This window comes from Zootoca vivipara, chromosome 3, assembly GCF_965207765.1.
Source record: "Zootoca vivipara chromosome 3, rZooViv2.hap1.1, whole genome shotgun sequence".
In the NCBI taxonomy this organism is placed as follows: Eukaryota; Metazoa; Chordata; class Lepidosauria; order Squamata; family Lacertidae; genus Zootoca; species Zootoca vivipara.
The window spans coordinates 106,772,232-106,795,104 of record NC_142586.1 but is presented as its reverse complement, the minus strand read 5'-3'; the positions used below and the strand labels follow the sequence as shown (position 1 = coordinate 106,795,104).

The following is a 22,873-nucleotide window of genomic DNA, read 5'->3' as shown; positions in this document are numbered from 1 at the left end:
TTTAGTGGGCCGCAGACGTCTTTATTGCAACATTTACAGATGCACAGCATCAGAATGCATCCTCTGCAGACGCTCAAGAACAAACCAGGTTCCTTTGCCACTTAGCAGCCCTCAAAATGCAGCACTTGAGACTTTCCTTAACCTATCCATCATCATTGCAAGTCAACCAAACACCTCATGTGAATTCCACCCCCCCGGGCATTGCTGAGACCCTTTCCTAAAGCTGAGTTCCTGTCTCGTCGTTCTGCCCAGCAAGGAAATATGGAGTAGGTTAAGATAGAAGGACAAGCCACACATCACATATTAACACAGAAAGCACAGAACAACATTAGTGCCTTCTAAATAAATTAATGGCCTGCTCTGTTTGTGGTCCATTAAGCTAAAATCAGCATATGGGACATGAATATGAAGCTGCCTTCTTATCGCTGGCCTTTCTGGTCCAAGATTGTGTATGGTGACTGCGTGTGGCTGCATAGGATCTCAAGCAGAGTTGTTCCTTCCCCCCCCCCCGCCTTCCCCCCTGAGATTCTTTACTTGAGATGCTAGGGACCGAACATGGGACGTGTCACTTACAGATCCTGGAAGGTTGCTAGATCGGCAGCATTGCGGATGATGCAAAATGGTGAGCAGGTTGCCAACACAGCCCAACTACCCCCACCAAAGCAAAAAGATCACGTTGAGAGGGTGGGGAAAGGAAGCAGCTGTGTTTGTGCTAATGCCCCCTGCTATTGTATACAGCTCTGTTGTTGGAGCCCTTGGGGAAGGCAGGTCAAAAATTTCAGGACCATGGAGAGCAATTTAGTCTGAAGGTTTCCTGCTGGCTGAGAACTTTAAGCCTCTGCCTCATCTAGACTACACCCCCTTGTGGAGAACTTTAGATAGTTCAAGTGCCAAAACATGCATGCCTTCTCTGTTCAGTAGCCCCTCGCCTGCTGCATTCCCTGGGCTGCTGGACAAGTCAACTGCCATGGTAAGCACTGGGTTCCTTAGGCATGTTTAACTCAATGCCAACAGCATGCCAGGGTCAGTCCAGGACATAGAAAGGGCATGGTCCTCTCCAACAAGACCTGAAAAAACCCCTATAATGGATAGACAAAAGGCAGGAAATGGCAATGAGTCATGGGGAAAGAAGTTGACCTTTAAGGGTGGGAAGACTTGAAGCCATAGATAGAAGATTTACTCAGAGAAGCTTCTAATTTGTCATGTAGATTATATATGAGCAAAAAGAATGACTGTGAGTACATGATAACTTGACTAAACATCAGGAAGAAGTTTCTGGTGCTAAGAGCTGTTCAACAGTGGGATGGACTTCCTTTGGATGATCTCAGCTGGTCCAGGCAGTCTTTAATCTAGTTTAGACCCAGGTTGTCCAGAGCTTTGCATCTAATAATATCGTCTCATTACACCCAGATCTAGAGCTCCATATATGTTGCATTGCCCTCCTCCCTCTGCTCACAGAGTTTTGTCAGCATCTCGGTGTGAAGCTTTATTGAAGGTAACCTATGTCTTCCATTTTAAAAAAAATGCAATCACAATACTATTAAAAGGTAATTTGCTATGGGAAGGAGCTTCTTTTCAGGGATGATTGCCATAATTTTTTAAAATTCATTTTAGTAACGAAAAGCAGAGATCCACCTTCACTATCCACTGTGAGTTCAAAACCATTTTTTCTGCAAGTAAAACATCTCTTAAGGTGCTAGGAATGCCGTCGAAGAACAATAATTTTACTGTTTGATGTATTCTGCCCACTAATTGCACATTGAGTTATTGCTAGGTGAAATAATGCTTCGTAGTCACATTGCCCACTGCTGTCTTTCTCGGCAGACTTGGCAAAGAGTGGATGAAATAATCAAATTGTTAAATAGTCCAGGGACGGACAGGGGGAGAGAGAGGTAAAGGAAGAGGGTTTCCTATCTAGAAAGTTTAATCAAATTATTCTAATAGATCTTAAAGCAATCTCTAAAATTACATCTTCATTGCTAAATTCACCCTCACACACACCCCGACAAATGATACTTAAGGAATTATGGAATTATTGTAGAATGGCTGTTCCACACTTCCAAGGTCCATGTATAAGCATCCAGCCTTTCTAAGCAGAGAAAGAAACAAAGTTTGACAGGTGTACATAAAGGAATAAAGGAATTGGATATGAAGTTTATTATAGAGGCATGCAAGGTTTCTAAAGGAATGTTATATGCAAAGCAGAAATATTTTGAGCAAGGTATGCTCCCATAAGCATGTAGCAGTCGTATACTGTATGGTCAATGTAATCACTTCTTTAAAAATGTGCTGCTGCTCCTTGCCATTTAATAATTGTTGTACGCTTATTTTGTGCTGAGATGAAGTGTTCTCTAGTATCAAGCACAGTTTCCTTGGAAAGGTACTTATAGACTGTGATCAAGGCACCTCTTAACCTTCTGTTCAATAAACTCTATAGATTGAGCTCTTTAAGCTGTTTATTGTAAGGCAGGTTTCCCAGATCATAGACTATTCTTGTAGCTCTTTTCTGAGTCCTGTCCTACATCACTTTCTATAGATTTTCTTTAAGGCCAAAGGGAAACTTTTAAATACAAGCATAAGAGCTACTAGACATTCTGTTCCAGTAAAAGTTCCCCTAATGTCCTGCACTGATCTGAAAAGAATAACCCAACATATGAAATAATAAAAGTTTACATTATTTATGTGCTTATTTTAAGCACTTCCACCCTGCTGTTGGGTCACAGAAGCTCTCAGGGTGGCTCACAAAAGTTATTGCCCTGAGGTTTACAATCTAAAAGACATAGCACATGAGGAAAAAGGAATGAGGAAGGAAAAGGAAATTTGGACATGAGTTTTTTTGAAGTTATAGATCTTACACAGTGCAGTTATATAGTTCCATTTGCATATAGAGTCTCACATCAGAAGGGGAGGGGGCAGGGGGAGAGTTGTTTAATGAATTTCAAGACAAGCATGCCTATTTTGCACTTCATGAAACTGAAATGTAGCTCTCCTTTGAAATTAGCACTTCTCTGAATTCTGACCAAAGAATGCATATGGAAAATGTGCATATTAGTGAAAGAGGCATACATCAGTGGAAACCGCATACCAAGAAATCCATTTTAATATGGGGAGATTGCTTTCAGAAATTCACATACTAGGAAAAATTGGGGATATTAGGATAAATGTTTGTGAAAACATACACAAATATTTGTGCAGACTTTTATGTAAAAAATTGAACATTTATCTTGAAATGGAGAAAACTAAAGTTGAGTTTGAAAAAGTGAGAAACCAAGAAAAAATAAACCCAGAAATGAGAGGTCTACCCAATACCTACACCCACAGAAGATCTCCCTTGTGTATGTCAGTGGCGGTCTTGTATGTTGTGGCCATACCAAAGAGCAACTCCTTCTTGGAAGTGCCTGCCCTTCCGGATCAGATTCTGGAGGAGAGCAGATAACCATGGTGGCCCAGTAGACAGGGCTAATTTCTTTGGATAGGTGACTATTGATAAACTAGAAAAAAATATTTTGATAATGAAGAAGTCCACTTATGGATCCAAAAGCAGTGAATAGGAATGAATGCACAGTTCTCCCAACAGAAGGATGCAGAAAGTGGAGTTTCCCCAAAGGATCAACATTGAGGCCTGTGCTTTCTAACTTAGTCTTAAATGATCTAGAGCTAAGTATGAGCAGTGAGATAGCCAAGTTTGCTGGTGATACCAAATTGTTTGGCATGGTTGAAAGAAAAAAGGATTTGCCTTCCTTCAGCCCCTGTATAATTTGTTAAATGCATAGCCTACAAATCCTCCAAAATTCTGTGGTTTCTTTCTCTGGTATTCCAACCTCATTCAGAAAGTTGGCAGAGGACTACAGAGAGACATTTCCTGTTGGAGACTCTCTTTCCTTCCTGGGCATCTTGATTTCCTGGGACTTGTAGCCATCCCAGTTCCTGATGTGTCTGTGGGAACGCACTATGCTTCTTCCTCTAATGGCCCCACATTCTTCCAAGTTATGGTAAATTTTGTTTTTTGGTTTCTTGGTTACAAGAAAAAAAGGGGTGGTCATTTGAGGTTTCAGGCAGAATCAAAGCAGGAGGCATGGTCACTTCAGGCTGAGCAATCTTGATTCTACTCACAAGCATTTGAGCAGAGGTAGACACCCCTGCCCTTTCATGGATCACTGCCTTATCATGGCAAAGGGTCTTGAACAAGTCCAAGAAGCTATGAGCTATGCCGTGCAGGGCCACCCAAGATGGACAAGTCATAGCCGAGAGTTTAGACTAAATGTGATCCACCTGGAGAAGGAACTGGCAAGCCACTCCAGTAATTTTGTCATGAAAACTCCATGGACATTAAAAAGGAGAAGCTTTGAGAAGAAAGTAAGAGTTTCCAAGGCATTCTCTAGTTCATGGGGTCATGGAGAGTCAAACACGACTAAGACGACTAAAACAGGCACCCCTGCTCCAGATTTTAACCCCACCCATAGCCCTGACTCCACTCCTGATTTGCCAAAGTCTGTGCTGTCCTTCTCTGATTTGTTCATCCTCTGGCTCTGTATTGGAAGCCAGTATTTTTCAGACCAAAAAGTGCTTCTGAGCAAGAGCGTATTGCAGATTGTTTCCTTAAGAGGACAATGTAGGAAGCTCTTGCCAAGTTTCGGGAAACAAGAGAGGCATGATGGGATAAAGACCAACGGAGCAACTCCCTTTGAAATGATAAAATGCAGCCATAAGCTGTTGGTTACATAGACATTAACCTTAGGACACAATTTCGCAACCACAATCAAGCTTGCATTTTTCTTACTGAATTCATTGGAATTTAACAGCTCCCCAGTGACTTAGAGATTCCTGCTGAATGCATTTGTGCTGGCAAAGTCCCATCACATCGACAGAAGATGTATGAAGCCCCGCTACATGCAAGACGCACCACTAAAAGGAGAAAATAGTGGAAAGATATTTTGTTCCTCACCAGCTTTCCTCTGTTGTGTGGAGACAGTCCACAAAAGGCTCTGTAGTTTATATCCTGATGGCAAAAGCCGCCCCAGGAAAAGGCTTTATTCCCTGCCTCTGTTACATCACCGTCATTAGCGTGTTGCGGTTGTTTTGCCTTTCAGGGGATAGCTCTTTAAAATATTAGCATGCTTGTGCATTATGTTGCCATCTCCAGTGATTCAGTCTCTCCATCTTGAGTAGATATTGACAGTGCAGTCATATCTATGTATTTTATTTGGCAAAGTTTACATTGTATCAGATAGTTAAACTATGGAACTCACTCCCACAGGAAGCAGTGGGTGGGTTTAAAAGAGCAGTTAACAAATTCATAGAGCATAAGGCTGCTTGCCATGATGACTGTGCTCGGCCTCCACAGTTGGAGGCAGTTATTATTATTATTATTATTATTATTATTATTATTATTATTATTATTAAAATTTGTCCACCGCCCTCTACCCATAGATCTCAGGGTGGTTCACAACATAAAATCACAATATAAAAATACAAAATACTTAATAAAAATAAGAACAGAAACAAACCAATAATCCCCCCCTCCCAAAACACATTCAAAAGGGCATCAAATGTCAATCAGCCAGAGGCCTGGTTAAAGAAGAACGTTTTTGCCTGGCGCCTAAAGGTGTATAAGGAAGATGGCAGCCGAACCCTCCCTGGGAAGAGCATTCCACAAATGGGGAGCCACTGCAGGAAAGGCCCGTTTTTGTTCTGCCACCCTCTGGGCCTCTCATGGAGGAGGCACACAAAGAAGTTCCAGTTCCTGGAAACTGCAGGAAGTTGTGAGTGCTCTTGAGCTCATGTTCCGATTTCTGATTTCCCAAAGGCATCTTCTAGGCCACTGTGAGAACAGCATGCTGGGCCAGATGGTCCATTTGCCTGATCCATCAGGCTCTCCTTATGCTCCTATTTCTCCAAACCAGGAGAATGGACATCAAAAAGGCAATTGTGATTCAAGATAAGTAACTGTTCAATGAATCACATTTTGGAGACAGGGATTGCAACTCATGGAGTCTGAACTGGTGACGAGCAACCAAGACATCATCATCATCATCATCATCATCATCATCATCATCTATGGCCTTCATCTGTATACAGTATTGCCCTTCATTGCAGGGCAGGTCACAACAGAAAAAAAGCAAAATGAGAATACACAATACATAATAAAACAAAAAATAAACCAATAACCTCTATCCCAATAGCTCCATCAAAAAAATGACCTAATACATGGCAGTTGTGAGAAGGCAAATTCCATGACTGGGACCATTAGGAAGGGCTTGAAAATAAATCTGTGACTATTTTTATGCCTTTATACAGATCTAGGATGTGAATGTACTTTGAATACTGAGTATAGTTCTGATGGCTATATCTCAAAATAATAATAATTAATATTAATAATAATAATAATAATAATAATAATAATAATAATAATAATAATAATAATGTGGCAGCTGGTTTCTGAATATGAGCTTCTGTTCTCATGTCCTGCTGATAGGTTTCCCATAGGCCACTGTTGGAGAACAGGATGTTAGGCTAGATAGGGCTGACCTGGGCTATTCTAGACATGCACCATCAATTGAGCATGAGAAGGCATGTGTGGTGTGTGGTGGTAGTGGCTGGGGGGCAATGATCTGTGACTACATCAGATTCCCAGGGGTCAGGAGGGATGTTTCCCTACCGGAATAAGTTATAATTCTCACCTGCTTGGACTTTATGAATCCAGCTAGTATGGTTTGCAGTTGCTATATTAATGAATCTAATTTTTATCTCAGTGCTTTGTTTTATGAGCCTTTTTGTTTTTGTATATGCTGGAAGCCGCCCATAGTGGCAGGGGCAACCCAGTCAGATGAGGGGGGTTCAAATAATAAATGATTATGATCATGATTGTTTGTGGATCTGGTCACAAATAATGCAATGACTGGATTTAAGAAATGTGTAGAGAATAAGGGTGCCCTATTAGCTAAGGCAGACATCCCCAAACTTCGGCCCTCCATATGTTTTGGACTACAATCCCCATCTTCCCCGACCACTGGTCCTGTTAGCTAGGGATCATGGGAGCTGTAGGCCAAAACAACTGGAGGGCCGCAGTTTGGGGGTGCCTGAGCTAAGGTGACTAGGACATCCTTCTTCACACTTAAGGGCTTCCACAAACTTTATAACAAAGTGTGAAAGTTAATAACCAACACAGTAATGCTCTGTTTGCATCGTGGAGGAGTATTATGCTTCATTTAAAGCAGTAGGATTTGGTGAGATAAGAGCTAGCATCTTTGGGATAGTGCTTTTCAAAAATCTGAAATGAGGACCTGCTAGGAGAAAGTCAAGAACTCTTGGACCTGCCTATCTACATCTTGGTTTTTCCTTAGATCACACCATGTTGAGATGCTGGCTTGCTTCTGCATCCTTTCCTACATATGGAAAAGGAGTACGGCTAATCTTCTTTTACACTGTGTGGGTGCTGGAAGCTGCCAGTGTTACAATCCCATGTAGCTTCTTCCCTATCCATGTTTTTGGCTTGAGTGAAGCACGTGGTGAACTGATGCTCTGAAAATTTTGTTTTTCCTTGGCTTTTGATCAGTGTAGCAGTGATGGGTAGAAAAGGCCCCATCGGAACAACTCTCATTTCACTTCCTGTGGTTCTGCCTTCAAAGACATCAAATAGCTTAAAGGGCAGTGTAATTTTTCTCTCTTGTTCATTGATCTCACTTTACTATGGACAATGGCAAAGACAATTCTGGACACTGTTCAGCCTACTGGCTTGCCGTTGTTTTCACTTGTTTATATCCAAGGGAGACTAAACCAACATTCTTCTTGTTTTATATGAGACTGACAGGGTAATTGCATGTAGATCTACTCAGAAGTAAGCCCCAATGAGCTCAGTGGGGCTTACTCCCAGATAAGTGTATACATGGAACCATGTAGATATCTACCATCTACCATGTACATGTCTGGAAGCGGTTGGAGGATGGATGGTGGCTAACAGATTGAGGTTGAATCCTGACAAGACAGAAGTACTGTTTCGAGGGGATAGGGGGCGGGCAGGTGTGAAGGACTCCCTATCCTGAAAGGGGTAACTGTGCTCCTGAAGGACCTGGTGCGCAGCCAGGGAGTCATTTTGGACTCACAGTTGTCCATGGAGGCACAGGTCAATTCTGTGTCCAAGGCAGCTGTCTACTAGCTCCATCTGGTACACCGGTTGAGACCCTACCTGCCTGCATACTGTCTGGTTATAGTGGTACATGGTCTGGTTATCTCCCATTTGGACTACTGTAACGCGCTCTACGTGAGGCTACCTTTGAAGGTGACTCGGGAACTACAACTACCAGAATGTGGCAGCTAGACTGATGACTGGAAGTAGCTGACGCGACCATATAACACCGGTCCCAAAGGATCTTCATTGGCTCCCAGTGTGTTGCTGAGCACAGTTCAAAGTTCTGATACTGATCTTTAAAGTCCTAAATGGCCTCAGCCCAGTATACATGAAGGAGTGTCTCCACCCCCTCATCACTGAGGTCCTTCTCTGAGGGTCTTCTGCTGGTTCCCTCACTGGGAAAAGTGAGGTTACAGGGAACCAGGCAGAGGGCCTTCTTGGTAGTGGCGCCCTCCCTGTGGAACACTCTCCCATCAGATGTCAAGGAGATAAAGAACTATACAACTTTTAGAAGACATCTGAAGGTAGCCCTGTTTTGGGAAATGTTTGATTATTTTTATATTTTGATATATGCTATAAGCTGCCCAGAGTGGCTGGGGAAACCCAAGCTAGATGAGTGGAGTATTATTATTATTATTATTATTATTATTATTATTATTATTATTATTCTACATTTACGTTTATGGCATCAGTTGCTGCAGTTTTCATGCACTGATGAATTAGCAATCCAATCTTCCAGTTTGAAAATTCTGTATGTAGCAGATTACAGTGGAACCTCGGTTTATGAACACCTCGGTTTACGAATTTTTGGTTTATGAACGCCACGGACCCATCTGGAACGGATTAATTCACTTTCCATTACTTTCAATGGGAAGGTTCGCTTCAGTTTATGAATGCTTCAGTTTATGAGCAGACTTCCGGAACCAATTGTGTTCATAAACCGAGGTACCACTGTATATTTAAGTGACCCGCTGCTTCTAAACAAAAGATAATGTTCATTTAGAACATTATGTAAATACACTTTCTTCCATAGAAACCAGGGTGGATCAGGGGGCGTACCTTAGTAATATGCCGCCCAGTACAAGGCCATTTGATGCCCTCCTCACAGCCCTTGTGGCACTAGCTTAAGACAGGCTTTGGGAAGGAGGCTCAAGGCACTGGCAGAGCTTTAGAGCCCTTCTACCTTCTTCCCAATGTCTGGTAAGCACCTGCCTGGGTTTGGAAGGAGGCAGGAGGACCCTAGGACTCCCATCAGAGCCCTCACACCTCCTTCCTGAAGCTGGGCAAGTGCTTATCAAGCTTTAAGAAGGCACCCTCCTTGGCTGTGCACCTGATGCAACCACACTGTTTTAATTGCCCTAAATCTACCTCTGGGTGGATGTTTTGCCTTTTACTCTGCCCCCCCCCCGGGCAGGCTTTATCTGATTTGGTTATCTTGCTGTTTTTATAGATCAAACATGTTCTTCTCCATATCATTTTCACTCCTTACTTTCCTTGAAAGCATGCGATCTAATGTCCTGTACCAAACGCACCCATGTAATGGCAGGTGTTGGATCCTTACTGATCGCTTTGCCCATGTAGCCACATGCAGAAAAGAAAATGTGTTCTACAGCCCAGCCTTAACCATGCACATCCACAAACTCGAAAACCTGAAAAGCAGCAGCCATGCCAACTCTAGAAACAATGGAACAATTTCATCAGATATAAAATTAGTATTCCACAGACGGCTGGGTTGGACATCAGGGAAAGCGTTCCTAAACAAAAATGGCTGCTGTAGGTTCATAAAGATCATGATGCTAGTCACCTGTCTGATCTCAGCAGGTAATTGATTCCAGGGAGCTGGAGTTGCAATGCTAAAATCCTGTGTGTTTGTGTGTGTGTGTACCTCTGGGGCACATAGTACTCTCAGCAATGCTGAGGACACAGTGGGGGGGAACAGTCCTTTAAATATCCTGCCTCCAGGTTGGTTAGGACTTTAAATACTCAAAGTGGGACCTTCATAGAATAACACAGAACATTAGAGTTGGTCGGGGAAGATGGGAATTGTAGTACAAAACATCTGGAGGACTGAGGTTTAGGGATGCCTGGTCTAGTCCAACCCCCTGCAATGCAGGAATATGCAGCTGTCCCATACGGGGATCAAACTTGCGACCTTGGCGTTATCACCACTGTGCTCTAACCAAATGAGCTGCTTGGTTGTATATTGGCTCCTGGTTGCATATTGGCACCAAAGGATCTGCCAAGGTAACTTGCTGATTACATAAATAATAATAATAATAACATCATCATTAAATACGGTGGTTGTTGTTAAAATTTCTATACCGCCCTTCATCTGGAGATCACAGGGTAGTTTGCGCTATAAAAAAAACACAGAAATACATACCATAATAACAAACAATAACAATAAACAGCCCACCCATCCAGGCTGTGGGTGCTGGCCAATCAGGAGGTGCGCAAATGAATAAGAGTGCTGGACTGAAAAAGCCTCACTATGACTTTCAAGCCTTACTATGTAATGACAAACAAAGCTACATCTCCATTAACCTCAGCATGCAAGGGGGCTTGTACAGGTTAATAAATAGGGTAATAATGCAATTACAAGGCAAGTCACATAATATCTGTGAAAGTTCCAGGTACTTTGTACCTCCATTCTTGCCTTCTTGTAGATTAATTAGGATTGGGAATCAGAGCCCCCTGCCTCCCTTTCTCCTACATAGGCTTTGACTGAACAAGCCCAGCACTGAAGCTTGTCTCATTCCCTATTTTCCATGACCTAATACTGGCCAGCATCATTCCACTAAGCTCTAGTTGACTACTTTATTTTGTAGGGTCTAATTAATGCAGGGGTACTGACCAGTTTCCAAACACAGGTTCAAACCTGCCCAGATACCTAGAATGCTATTGGTGTGTATGTGGTTTAATTTATTGCTGGTTTTAGTTCTTTAAGTGTTTTAAATAGTTGTTTTAATTGTTCAACCATAATTCTATTGCTTTCTTCATTTTGCAAACGACTTTGAGGGTGGTTGTTGCTTATAATCAAGCAGTATATAAATGTTATGAAATAAACAAGCAAACAATTTGTATATTTGGTTAGGCTGCATCCCACTTACATAAGAACCCTGGAGCTCCTTAATTCTCATCTCACGCAGTGACCCATTCAGAGGTGACACTAAACCAAACCGTGAACGTGTAAACAAGCAAGTTCCCATGGAGGAGATTTTAACTGATTTGCTTCTTCTCCAGACCTGATGTTTCTGTGAAGCTGTGGGCTAAGCCATTCTTTGGCTCAGCGTTTAATCCAAACCCAGGCATATGGTTTGCCTTACTCCAGACAAACCACTACTTTTATCCATACTTCCCCCCCCCCCCCGGTCTGTACCTTGTGCTTTGTCTGGAGAAGATGAACCATGAGTCACAGCATTCTAAACCAAACCATGGCATATCTCACAGCAGCACAGCAGCTGGGGGATGAGTTGGGAAGGAAAACCAATGCCATCTTCTCTCCAGGATCACACATGTTTGCACATATATGCTAAGCCATGGCTTGGCTAACTGTTACGTGTGAACTGAGTTTATAGGCTAGAATAATGTGTACATTTTTGCATCCTACTTACATCAAATCTGTGGAGCACCAGAATATTCATTTGATTGTGGTGAGATCAGCGTGCCAGCAATTCAAACCCTATGTTTACAGTGCAGGACTGAATGTGTGACCCACCAAGCCAAACACAGCTCACCAACCCCACTAACAGAGATTTGCTCCAGCTTCTGCATTTGCTGCCTGCTGGGGACTGCAAAACCAGAGTTTTTCAAGCGACGGGAAAGTTACTCTTCTTCCCGCTCCTCTCCCCCAACTGTTATTCCACACACTGCATAGTTTGCTTGTGTGCTTTGCTATAAAGGAAACTGCCTCAGGAGCATATATGCTGTTTTCCAAGTTCTCCATTTGGCAAAATTAAAGTTTTGATGGATTCAGTGAAGACAGCTTCTGAATGGAAGGGAACAATTCTGCGGTACGTGGATTATGGGCTTTCGGAATGTATCAGTTTGGTTAGGATTGAGTGTCGAGTTTGTTGCTCTTCAAATCGCTTTTCCCGGTGCAGTTCTACTGCAATCAGAATAGCCATGGGTAAGCTATGTGAGAGTTGCATTTAGACCAGTTACCTCCCCATATTTTCAATAATTATATGCAGTAATGAGATACTTTACTGATTTGGAATTCAAGAGAAATTATCACTGTCAATGTGAAATGCAGGATTAAGTCATTTCATTACAGACATAATTATGCTGCTATCACTCATTTGTACTACTGACCTCCTAAAACCTCCCCAGCCTGTTTCACTAGGATTATACAGTTTGACCTTAAACAAGCAAGGTGGAATTATTCTGGAACTAGGCACTGCTTCTAAATAGTTTGCAGTTTTGAGAAATAGCCTTTGTCTTGCATGGCTGCATTCAGCATGGATTGGAAGGAGTGCAACTTTCACATGAAATGGTGAAACATCTAAGCAGGGATGGCCAGTATGCTTGACTCTAAACTTCCTTCAGCCCCAGGTAGTGTGGCCAAAGGTGATGGGTGACAGGAGTTGTATTCATTGAAATTGGAAGTGTATCAGGTTGAGAACGGCTGATCTAGAATGGCCAGAGTACAGAAGAGGGAAGGAATTCCATCAAGCTTAGCACCAGTTCCTGACACCTTAGATCATTTGCTGGGGCTCTGGCGCTTGCCCTTCAAAGTGGTCTACAAGTTCTTTGCAGTGCTTTGCAGCAGCTGTGCTTCAGGGGCATGGAAGGGATTTTAAAATGGTAGCTTGTAGATATCAACTGCTGCCGCTGGCAGATGAACCCAAGTCCGGGAACCCGCTGAGATAGGTCCATGTCGGGTCATATTTCAGAGAGTCGCTTTAAACTTGGAGCTAGCCTTGGATTCTCTACTTTGAACAGATGTGAATAAAAGAGGTGATTTCGGCTGGCACAGCATTTTTCTCCTGCGGGGCACAGTGCCACCTGCTTCACTCCGTTGAAGAAGATACCGTTGTCTGCATTATGTTGCTCTAGGGGCAGCTCCGCATTTAGAAAGTCTGTAAGCATGAAAGCAGCTCGCACGGAATGTCTCCACAAGAGATGCAAACTGGCTGAACCCTCATTTCCCAGGACTCACTGGAAACAATTGCCCTGTGCCAGATGATCTATTAACAGGGAAAGCCCTCTGGGGAATGTGACAGCCATTAAACCAGTACAGCACCCAAAATAAGTGTGTAGTGCAGCTGTACATGTGGAGAGTTTGATTTAAAGTAAGCGTTGGCACTTTTTTTTTGTTTCCTTATTGTTATTATTTTTAACTGGCCCTTCTTCTGGGTCTCTAACATTTGCATAAACCTGGCCCACACATTTGGCTAAGTGAAGCTTTCTTTGGCATGGAGAGAAGCAAGAGCAAAATCCATCACCTGCTGCAACCATACGTCTGTGTATCCAGCTCTTCTAAAAGGCACAGGAGCAGGCACTCAAGTGTATCTTTCTCAATGCCAGTGTGTGAAGCAGAAGTAAACCTGGCTCTGGCCTTTTATAGACAGCTTTTCCTTGGCCACTGAGTGGTCTCAACCAGCCTCCTCCCCCCCCTCCTTTATCTGGGATTAAGAGGGAAAGGGTTTTTTTTATTCCAGAGGCAGACTTGATTCCCAGGCACTTTTTTCATTTCTTGTTTTAGAAATTAACCATTGGACACCATAGCACCCTTTGAAATCATTGACTAACCTAAGGAACTCGTAGTGGATGAACCCGAATATCACACATGTCCATTTAACAAACAACGACCACCCCTTTCACTTGAGATATTGCACTTTTGTTTTGTTTTGCGCCACATGCAGGAGTGGGGTTTCCCTTTCAACAGAAGAAACACTGCCTCCCTGTGCTTTTTGGTCTCCCCTGGCCCCACTTCCTTCTGGATAGTAGCAATGGATCACTTGCATGTGGTGTCCGGTGCCTTGCATGATGATCCCATGCAAAGGCAAGTTCCAGTCTGCATGCTGCTTAATGAATGTTTATTTTTTTCCCCTTTTTCTCTCCCTCCTTGTTATGTGCTTTCAGAAGACAACCATGTGGAAGGTGGGTGCTTTCTACCTTATTTTCCTAAGCTCTTTTCTTGCCCTTCCTATCCCTTCTGTTTAGTGTTTTGCCTCCTGGTTAGTGTTTATAGTGGTGCTCCTTATCATTCAATACGGTAAGTTGATTTTCTTATTTCCTTCTGGGACTATTTTAAGTTTCAACATGGTGATGGTGTAAGTTCCCCCCCCCCTTTAAAAGACACTGTTGAAATTGGGAGAATCTCTTGGTTTCAGCAGTGGCGGGGGGGGGGGGGGGAAGAGATATATTTTCTGGTCAGCATTAATGCACCAATAATGGCTTAGCAACTAAGAGAGAAAGAACACTGACATTTATTTGAGTTGTATAACCTTAATCATGGGATCGCCTGGCTTTCTCGTTGTTCTTGTACATTTGAAGAGTCAGCAACCTTGCATAAGGGTTTTGGTGCCCAGAAAGTTTTTAATCCGTTGTTCCCTAACCGCACCTTGCTTTTGAAGCTCCCCTGAGTTTTTTTTTAAAAAGCAACATGCAATGTGGTCTTATTGTGGTTGCACATGCAGATATCATCGCCATACGTACTACTGCCTACCATCACCATTGTCACACCAGAAGCTCCTGGTCCCTGCTCAGGGCAAGCCCTGCTTGCAGGCTATGCAGCCCCAATGCCAGTTGTGTGGCGGAGGGACTGCTGTTAGGGAGAAGAAGCTTGGAATGGCCTTCTGAGCATGTGGAAGCCCCATCTCGAGGGGCTTGCTATATTGCGGTCACAGTTTTTGACACCAGTAAGTGGGAGCAAAACGACATCTAGAGATGACTCTCTGGCCCCCGTGACTTGTGCCACAGAGGTTGATTGTGATACTGTGACTCAGGGTCTTTTAGAGCACTACCAATCTGGTGTAGAGAGAAGCTGACACCCCCCCTTTTTTTTACTGTTCTATAAGGGGAGGGAGAGAAATGACGGATCCATAAAATGATGGATGAAAATCTGAAATCATTGACAAAACTGCCCTTACTTCAAGACAGGCCATTCATTTGCCATTTGTTAAACTAATTGGCACTGATTGCCATTCATTCCGCTCCTGTATAAGAGCACTTAATGTCCACATTAGTTAGTTATGTGAGCCATTAGCAGCTTCTTATTTATTAATTACATTTTTACGACACAAAATGCCCTGGTGGTTTACAGAAAAATATATATATATGAAGAAATGGAATTCAATTCTGTCTTATACCTGTTCATAATGTCTTTGTGGCATTATGCTGCAGCCCCCAAACATCTGATTTAAGTGCCACTTATGTAAGGTGTCTTTGCTCATTTTTATTACTATTATTACCGTATCATTTACCCAATTTAAAATACAGCACCAAAATCTGGTTTAAAAGAACTTTACAATTACAGAAAAAAGCAGTTACAGAGCACATGGCGACTCCTGAAAATATGCGTCTCAGACACCAAATGCCAAAAGGAGAGTATGGTCACAATTAATATCCTTAAGTAAAGGTAAAGGGACCGCTGACCATTAGGTCCAGTCGGGACTGACTCTGGGGTTGCGGCGCTCATCTCGTGTTATTGGCCGAGGGAGCTGGCGTACAGATTCCAGGTCATGTGGCCAGCATGACAAAGCCGCTTCTGGCGATCCAGAGCAGCACACAGAAACGCTGTTTACCTTCCCGCTGTAGCAGTACCTATTTATCTACTTGCACTTTGACGTACTTTCGAACTGCTAGGTTGGCAGGAGCTGGGACCGAGCAACGGGAGCTCACCCTGTCATGGGGATTCGAACCACCAACCTTCTGATCGGCAAGCCCTAGGCTCTGTGGTTTAACCCACAGTGCTACCCGCGTCCCAATATCCTTAAGTAAAGGGTAAAGGGTAAAGGGACCCCTGACCATTAGGTCCAGTCGTGACCGACTCTGGGGTTGCGCGCTCATCTCACATTATTGGCCGAGGGAGCCAGCGTATAGCTTCCGGTCATGTGGCCAGCATGACAAAGCCGCTTCTGGCAAACCAGAGCAGCACATGGAAACGCCGTTTACCTTCCCGCTGTAGCGGTTCCTATTTATCTACTTGCATTTTGACGTGCTTTCGAACTGCTAGGTTGGCAGAAGCTGGGACCAAGCAACGGGAGCTCACCCCGTCACAGGGATTCGAACCGCCGACCTTCTGATCAGCAAGCCCTAGGCTCAGTGGTTTAACCACAGCGCCACCTGGGTCCCTTAAGTAAACCACTCCAAATGTGGGAAACTAACACATAGTCTTGTCTACATGGTAAAACATATCTAGGTGTGGGTTTTTGTTTTGTTTTTGCAGCACCTTAGGGAAAGCATAGGACATTCATGCTCATTGTTAATTACTCTGATATTTACAGGGGTCCAATGACACTTTTAGACCAGGCCTCCCAGTTAGGGATCAAACAAGCTGGTTGTATCTGCCATGCAAAGTGGCCTAGTGCTGGGTTAGGAGAAAATGCAGAAGGTTGTCTTCTGGCTGGGCCACTAGGCATGCCAGGTGAGCTGGGGTGTTCTTGGTGGTTCACAAGTTGTGTGGTCTTGTCTTCAGATTTTTTCCTGGATGTGTTTTCAGGCAGAATCATTCCCATCCAGAGGTATCATTATTATTATCGTTACTATTACTATTTAAGACTATTCCAAAGGAACACACGGCAAGTTCAAACATCCGAGCCAAGGATTTAATGAAAGGGAATATCTTCTGAGAGTCCAGTGCAGCTGACATGAAAGTGCACTGTGAGTCAGATATTCAGCCAGCCTACATCACTGCGTCTTCACAGCACTCTGTGGAACCACTTTAATTAAGAGCAGATAAGGTTTTTCTCTGTTAAGCAAGAATTCCTTAACCAAATTGACCTTAGGGGGGGAAATAAAATAAAAAGACAGGCATAAGATATCATTGGCCCATCTTTGCAAACTAGCATATGCCGAAGGGTAGTAGTTCAAGTTGAATATGCAAAAAATATGCTTGTAGCGTGTACATATATCTATATATTCTAAATCTCTTAGGACTCATTTCCACGATTCCTTTTTTGGCATGATGCTCAGCCGTAGCATAAGTCATTTCTAATGTTAAATGAATCGTTTTAAGTACTAAGGTACCTTGAACCAATCTAGCTGTTTTGCAAATATAATTCTTTAGGGTAGGGCTCCACTGTAGACACTAAGTTTCTAGTTTCTAGTTGTAGTACATAGTAATATTTAATCAACCATCTATCTAGAGTTTTTGTTGGTTTTTTTTTTTTTTGCTTTACAAACAACCTGTTCTTGTGTCCTGAGCATTTTTAAGAATATCCACCTAAAAAGGAAAGAAAAAGAAAAACATTTTATATGTCATAAGTTCACCAGTAACAATGAATGGGTGCCAAATGCAAATGAATACTAGGCAAGCTTGGCCGTTTCAAAACTTTTACTAAATGAAAGACCACTCTTATAAGACATGTGTGGAGAACCTTTAATCTTACAATTGTTGCTGAGCTACTTCTCCAATTAGTCCCAGCAAGCATGGACAGTGAGAGTCATAGTTCAACAACATCTAGAGGGCCAGAGGTTCCAAGCACTTGATGTAGGACATCAGAACATTTCTCAATGCAAGGTGAAAATTTCCAAAATGTGATACGCAAAGTGTTCTGGAAAACCCACATAACTGGGCATGCTTTGCAAGCAGTTCTTCTACATCTCTAGTTAGGGCTGGGATAGATTCTTGCCTGAAACCCCAGAGAGCCACTTCTAGTCACTGAAGCCAGTACTAAGTTAGAGAGACCGGTGGGAGCTTCCTTTGTTTTACATGTTCCAGGATGAAAATATGTCAGAATAAAATGAGCTGGGATTGTATGCACCTTGGCTCCGCAGAGAATTCCAGGCATTCACTAGCGGTAGGAATTTGCAGGCACTAATGTGTGCAAAAAGGGATGTCTGCAGGGATTAGGAACCCGTGGCCCTCCTGACCTTGCTGGTCTCCAACTCCTATCATGTGCAGCCAGCATAACCAATGGCCAGGGATGATGGGTGTTGTAGTCCAACAGCATCTGGAAGGCCATAGGTTCCCCACCCCCGAGTTATTGGAAAGAGCATTGATGGTCTCACTCTTGTTCCTGCAACTTTATGCACATAGGAGATGCTCAGGGTTATGTGGTTGATTTGTTTCATTTTCTGTCCCAACATAACCATTGTATCCAAGACACTGATACTTATTTCAGCCCTTGCCCACATTTTTTAAAAAACAATAACAAAACAAAACTTGCCTTAAAGGCTCATTTTCACGGTGATTTATCGTATTGCAATATACACTTTGCCTTGTGCTCTAAAGAAACCCGGGACCCAGATGGTGCTTCATATTGTGTTTTGCTTGCATACAGAAGTTTTTTAGTTCCCTCTTCCAGTACCAGCCCTCTTATGACCCCAGAACACGCCGCCTCCCCCAATCTCACAAGCAATAAATAAATGAAAAGGAGAAAATTAAGGTACTGATAGCCATAAAACCTTGAGCATATTTCTCATGGAACATGAAAGGAGTTTGATTGACACAGTTTCATGGAACATGCTCTTTCTAATTCAGGAGCCCACGTCTTTTGAAAGACATGATAAAGTTGTATGTTATATTCATTCAAAAGGCACAAATTACTTAGTGATTTATTTATTTTTCCAGTAGAGGAGAATCTTCAGTCACAGAGAACCTGGCACATCCAATTTCCAATCCTAAAGACAGTTATAAATCCACAAAGGAAAGGAATTGGAAAGCACTACACTCATGAGCCAAAGCTGGACAAAAGTTGCAATCCTAAACGCAGTTAGTTGAGAGGAAGCCCCAGTGGGAGCTAAGTGGGACCTACTTCTGAGTAAACAAGCTTACACTCTAACTACAAGACTTAAATCATTACAAACTTACTTCACTTGGTACAGTGACACTTAATGCAGAGTTGACATAGACTGGTGGACTCGCATCTTGTCTTCTCCAAAATCATGCAATTTCTGAGGCTGCCATCGAGTTTATGCTACAAGATCAGAATTTTAAAAAACATTTTTTAAAAAAACAATCGTGGTTTACTGCAACAGAAGCCAAAATAAGATTCTTCATGTGTCCAGATGCTTAATACAGAGTAATTGTCAATGTAGAAGAGATATTGCATTCAATGAAAAATTTATTACATTGTTTTAAACCTTATTTCATCAACTGATTGATTATATGAAGCGGTGCGTTTGGGGTGTGGGCTCTCTGCTTTTGAAATATTTCCTTCCTCCAGATCACTTGTTATATGTCTTATGTGTGCGCCTAACTTTTTATTTGAATTAAAAATATCAAATTTAGGAATCTTACCTTACAGCAAAAACCAGCATATTATTCTATTGCACACCTTCTTTGTGTGAACCAACCAAAAAAATAATGTGGAATGTACCACGAAATTGTTCCAGAGGGGAAGGAGCACACTTTTATAGCTTTTTGGGGGGTCTAAATGACTACGATTTGGATCCCCCCCCTAAACCAATCTGCTAAGCATCTATTTATAAATTGGCATAAGAGCTAAACTTTTGTTTACGGGGATATAAGATGTAAAATGCCAAATTTGATTATGAGAAAAAAATAAACCAATTCTTTTGCTATTGCTTTAGCTATTTATTTATTTTTAAATGGATTTGGAGAACTTGCTTTGCTTAGCCCAATTAAAACTTCAGTACTCCACAATCGGCAGGGGAGAGTTAATTGGGAAACTGATTTCAGCATCAATGTACTTTAAGCACAGCATATTTTAATTTGGAGAAAATACTTGGTGCCGAAACAAAGGGATTTTCTTCCCAGTTACAATTAATGCTGATATTTGCTTCCATCCCAATGGATGACTAACAATTTTCCTGCTCAGGAACAGACCTTATTCTACTCAAATGTTTCACACAAACAAGGAGACATCCCTTGCATTATCATTTCAATGTGACAAAGGAATTATTTTGTTTAATTATTTGAAATGCTCATTTTCAACGAGGGGAAAAAGATCAGACCCAGCCCATTCTTCAGGTTGACACTGTTCTACGTTTGGAAATTCGGGAGGGGAAAAAAAGCAAGCTATTTTGCAGCTAACTGTCCTCCTACTGAAAACGATGAAATTGGGAGACTTGAGTGTTCCAGGAATTTGTTGAACTTGAAATGATTTTCTTATTTATTTATTTTTTGTCTTCAGCCCAACTTTAATGCCTAGGGACGAAGCTGTACAGGGCAGCATTAATCTGTGTTAGAATAGAAACCAAATGGCCCCTTTGCCCCATTCCCAACCCCACAAAAAGCATTCCAACCAGTGGTTGAAAAATGCTCTTTTAATTTTCCACTGTAATGGAAAACATCTCACAGGAAACAGATGCCTGTTGCAGAAAAACATTTTTTGGGGTCACTGTGACGATACCACCTTCCCGTGCACCCTTGTTCATTGCTGACTGTGCTCTTGTTTCCCTTTAAGGTCTGGCGCACTTGATGATGGGCGACCAAGGTATGGGTTCTGCTCCTTTTCCACTCTGCTTTCATTGTTTCTTTATTTCATTTTGGTTTATTTCCTTTTTCTTCTGTAGCAGCTTCAAAATCCATCACGGCAAATGATGGCCAAATGCTTGCGAGCTTTCTTGGGCTGCAAATAAGCACATGATCGCAGTCACATTATTATTATTTTCTTTTTTGTTGTTGTTGTGTGTATATATACATATATATTTATATACATAATATGAATAGTGCTACGTAGAAACTGCTTTCGGGTTTTTTGTTTTTGTTTTTTAATTTGCTCCTCAAATCTTTCGATTTCCTTCTCTCTCTCTCTTTTTCTTTTTTCAACTGTCTCCCCTACCCAACTTGCAATATAATAACTGTCAGCAAGAAAAAAGAGTGAATATCTGATTGGGAAATGGCTGTGTATTTTAAGCACAGCAAAGAGCAAAAGGGAGCCATACTCCCAAGATAGATTGCGAAAGAGAAGAGTCTTGAGTTTGTACCTAGCAAGAGAGTCCTGCTTTGCATTAATGCATGACTGTTTTGAAAATGTGGAAAGCACTCGCTCCTGGCTTCTGGAATGCTAAGAATACAGTTTTGCAACATGATGAAATAAGTGGTGTTTCCCCATCACCGTGTACAAACCCCGCTCCCTTTAAAGTCAGTGTTCATGTTACTTCTGTGTCACTCGTTTGAAAATGAAGCATGGGTTTTACCTCTGTGTTCTCCTGCATGGACATGAAGGTTGCAAAGCAGCCATTCTTAAAATGCGACACCAATTGCATTTCCATTTGTCTTCAAACACTTGTTTCATGCCTTGTCTCTTTTCATGTTCTTGAATTGTGACAGCATTTACATTTACACACACATGACTCTTACTGTTCTTTCTCTTCTTTGTTCTCTCTCTTTTTGTCTGGCAATGCTTTCTTCATGGAACCATTTCATCAAATCCATAGGTAAAAGTAAAGGTATTACATGACTTCCTTCCTTCTTTAAAGTTCTGTTTGAATGTCATCTATATATAATTTCAATGTATGTCTGAGTGATGCAAACATGTGTATTTAGTGTTGGTGCACTGTGGTGATGGGAGGTAGGTATGTTTTTTTTTTTTACTGTGAAACACTGCATCAAGCTCAAGGTAAGGGGTTGCATGTAGGGAAGATAGGCAGATGGACCCTCCGACTCAAAAATCGACCTCTAAGCTGAAAATGGCTGCTCTTCTTTTTAAAAGGAAATCTAAAGTAATTGCGTATAAATAAAGTCGTTGTTGTCCGTACCTGATGCTTACCTGAGGCCAGACAGTGTGTAGACCGTAATAGGTGGCACATTCCTTTTCGAACGCTCTATGATTTTAGCATCATGCAAAGGGGGAGTAGAGTGAGGAAATCGGCAGGAATTTAGGCAAGGGTTAACTTGCCGTAGCTGACCGCTCTGAAGAGTTAAATCTGTTACATGGTATTAGAAAGACTCTGCAGAAGAAGTGCATTGTGTGGAGAGATTCAGAGGAGAAATTGGGTGGGGTGAGGCCTATTGGCTACAGGAGATTGCTGGAAGTGTTGGTGGGGTGGGCAGCTCTTCCAGGATTAAGGGAGCAGCATGGAAGAAGGATCGGAGACAGGTGCTGGAGAAGGGGAGCTGAAGTCGAGTCACCTTCTGAGGTATGTATTCTCTTCTCAATGCCTGGCAAAATGTAAAACTGTCAAAGGCAGCTACGAGGATGATACCACCAGATAGTGACCGAGTGGAGAATATTGCTCCAGGCCCAACTACAGTGACGTGTAAGTCCGAGTGCAACTGGTTTTCTGCTACAGAAGCCTGTGAGATTTCCTTCCTAAGTTGTCAGCTTTGTTTTTACCAACACCCTTTAAAATAAAACAGGGGAAAGAGATAGGAGAATCAGCAGAAGGGTGGGGAAATGCTTGCTTTTTACCCTTGTTTTGTTTGCCTGTGATGAGAGAGTGAATCAAACCAGATTTCCCTTGTATGATATCATTGGGGTAAGTTTGAAATTGAGTTAGTGTGCTGTAATTGAAAACAAAGTGGAGTCCTAGGCATAGTGAAGCCCATTTTGTCGCTACTGATTTCAAAGCGAAAAATGAAACACAGGCTTGATTTTTTTCCCCTCTTGTTGAAATCAACATGCTTATCTTTAGCTTAAAATGCCAAGGTGTATAATATGCCTTATT

The 22,873-nt window shown here is 42.2% G+C and overlaps 1 protein-coding gene across 30 annotated transcripts in view; it reads left to right on the top strand.

The window, feature by feature from the left end:
• Window positions 1-22,873, top strand: part of NRXN1 (neurexin 1) — a 961,778-nt gene that overhangs the window by 100,317 nt on the left and 838,588 nt on the right. For 19 of the 30 annotated variants that reach the window (XM_088666846.1, XM_088666837.1, XM_088666835.1 and 16 more), the window contains exons 3-4: window positions 14,216-14,233; window positions 20,668-20,697. The exons of 6 other annotated variants lie outside the window; for them this stretch is intronic. In XM_088666846.1, coding sequence (XP_088522972.1) covers window positions 14,216-14,233; window positions 20,668-20,697 — 48 coding nt within the window. The remainder of the gene's footprint in view (window positions 1-14,215; window positions 14,234-20,667; window positions 20,698-22,873) is intronic. 5 more of the 30 variants (XM_088666848.1, XM_088666836.1, XM_088666840.1 and 2 more) reach the window with 1 other exon arrangement.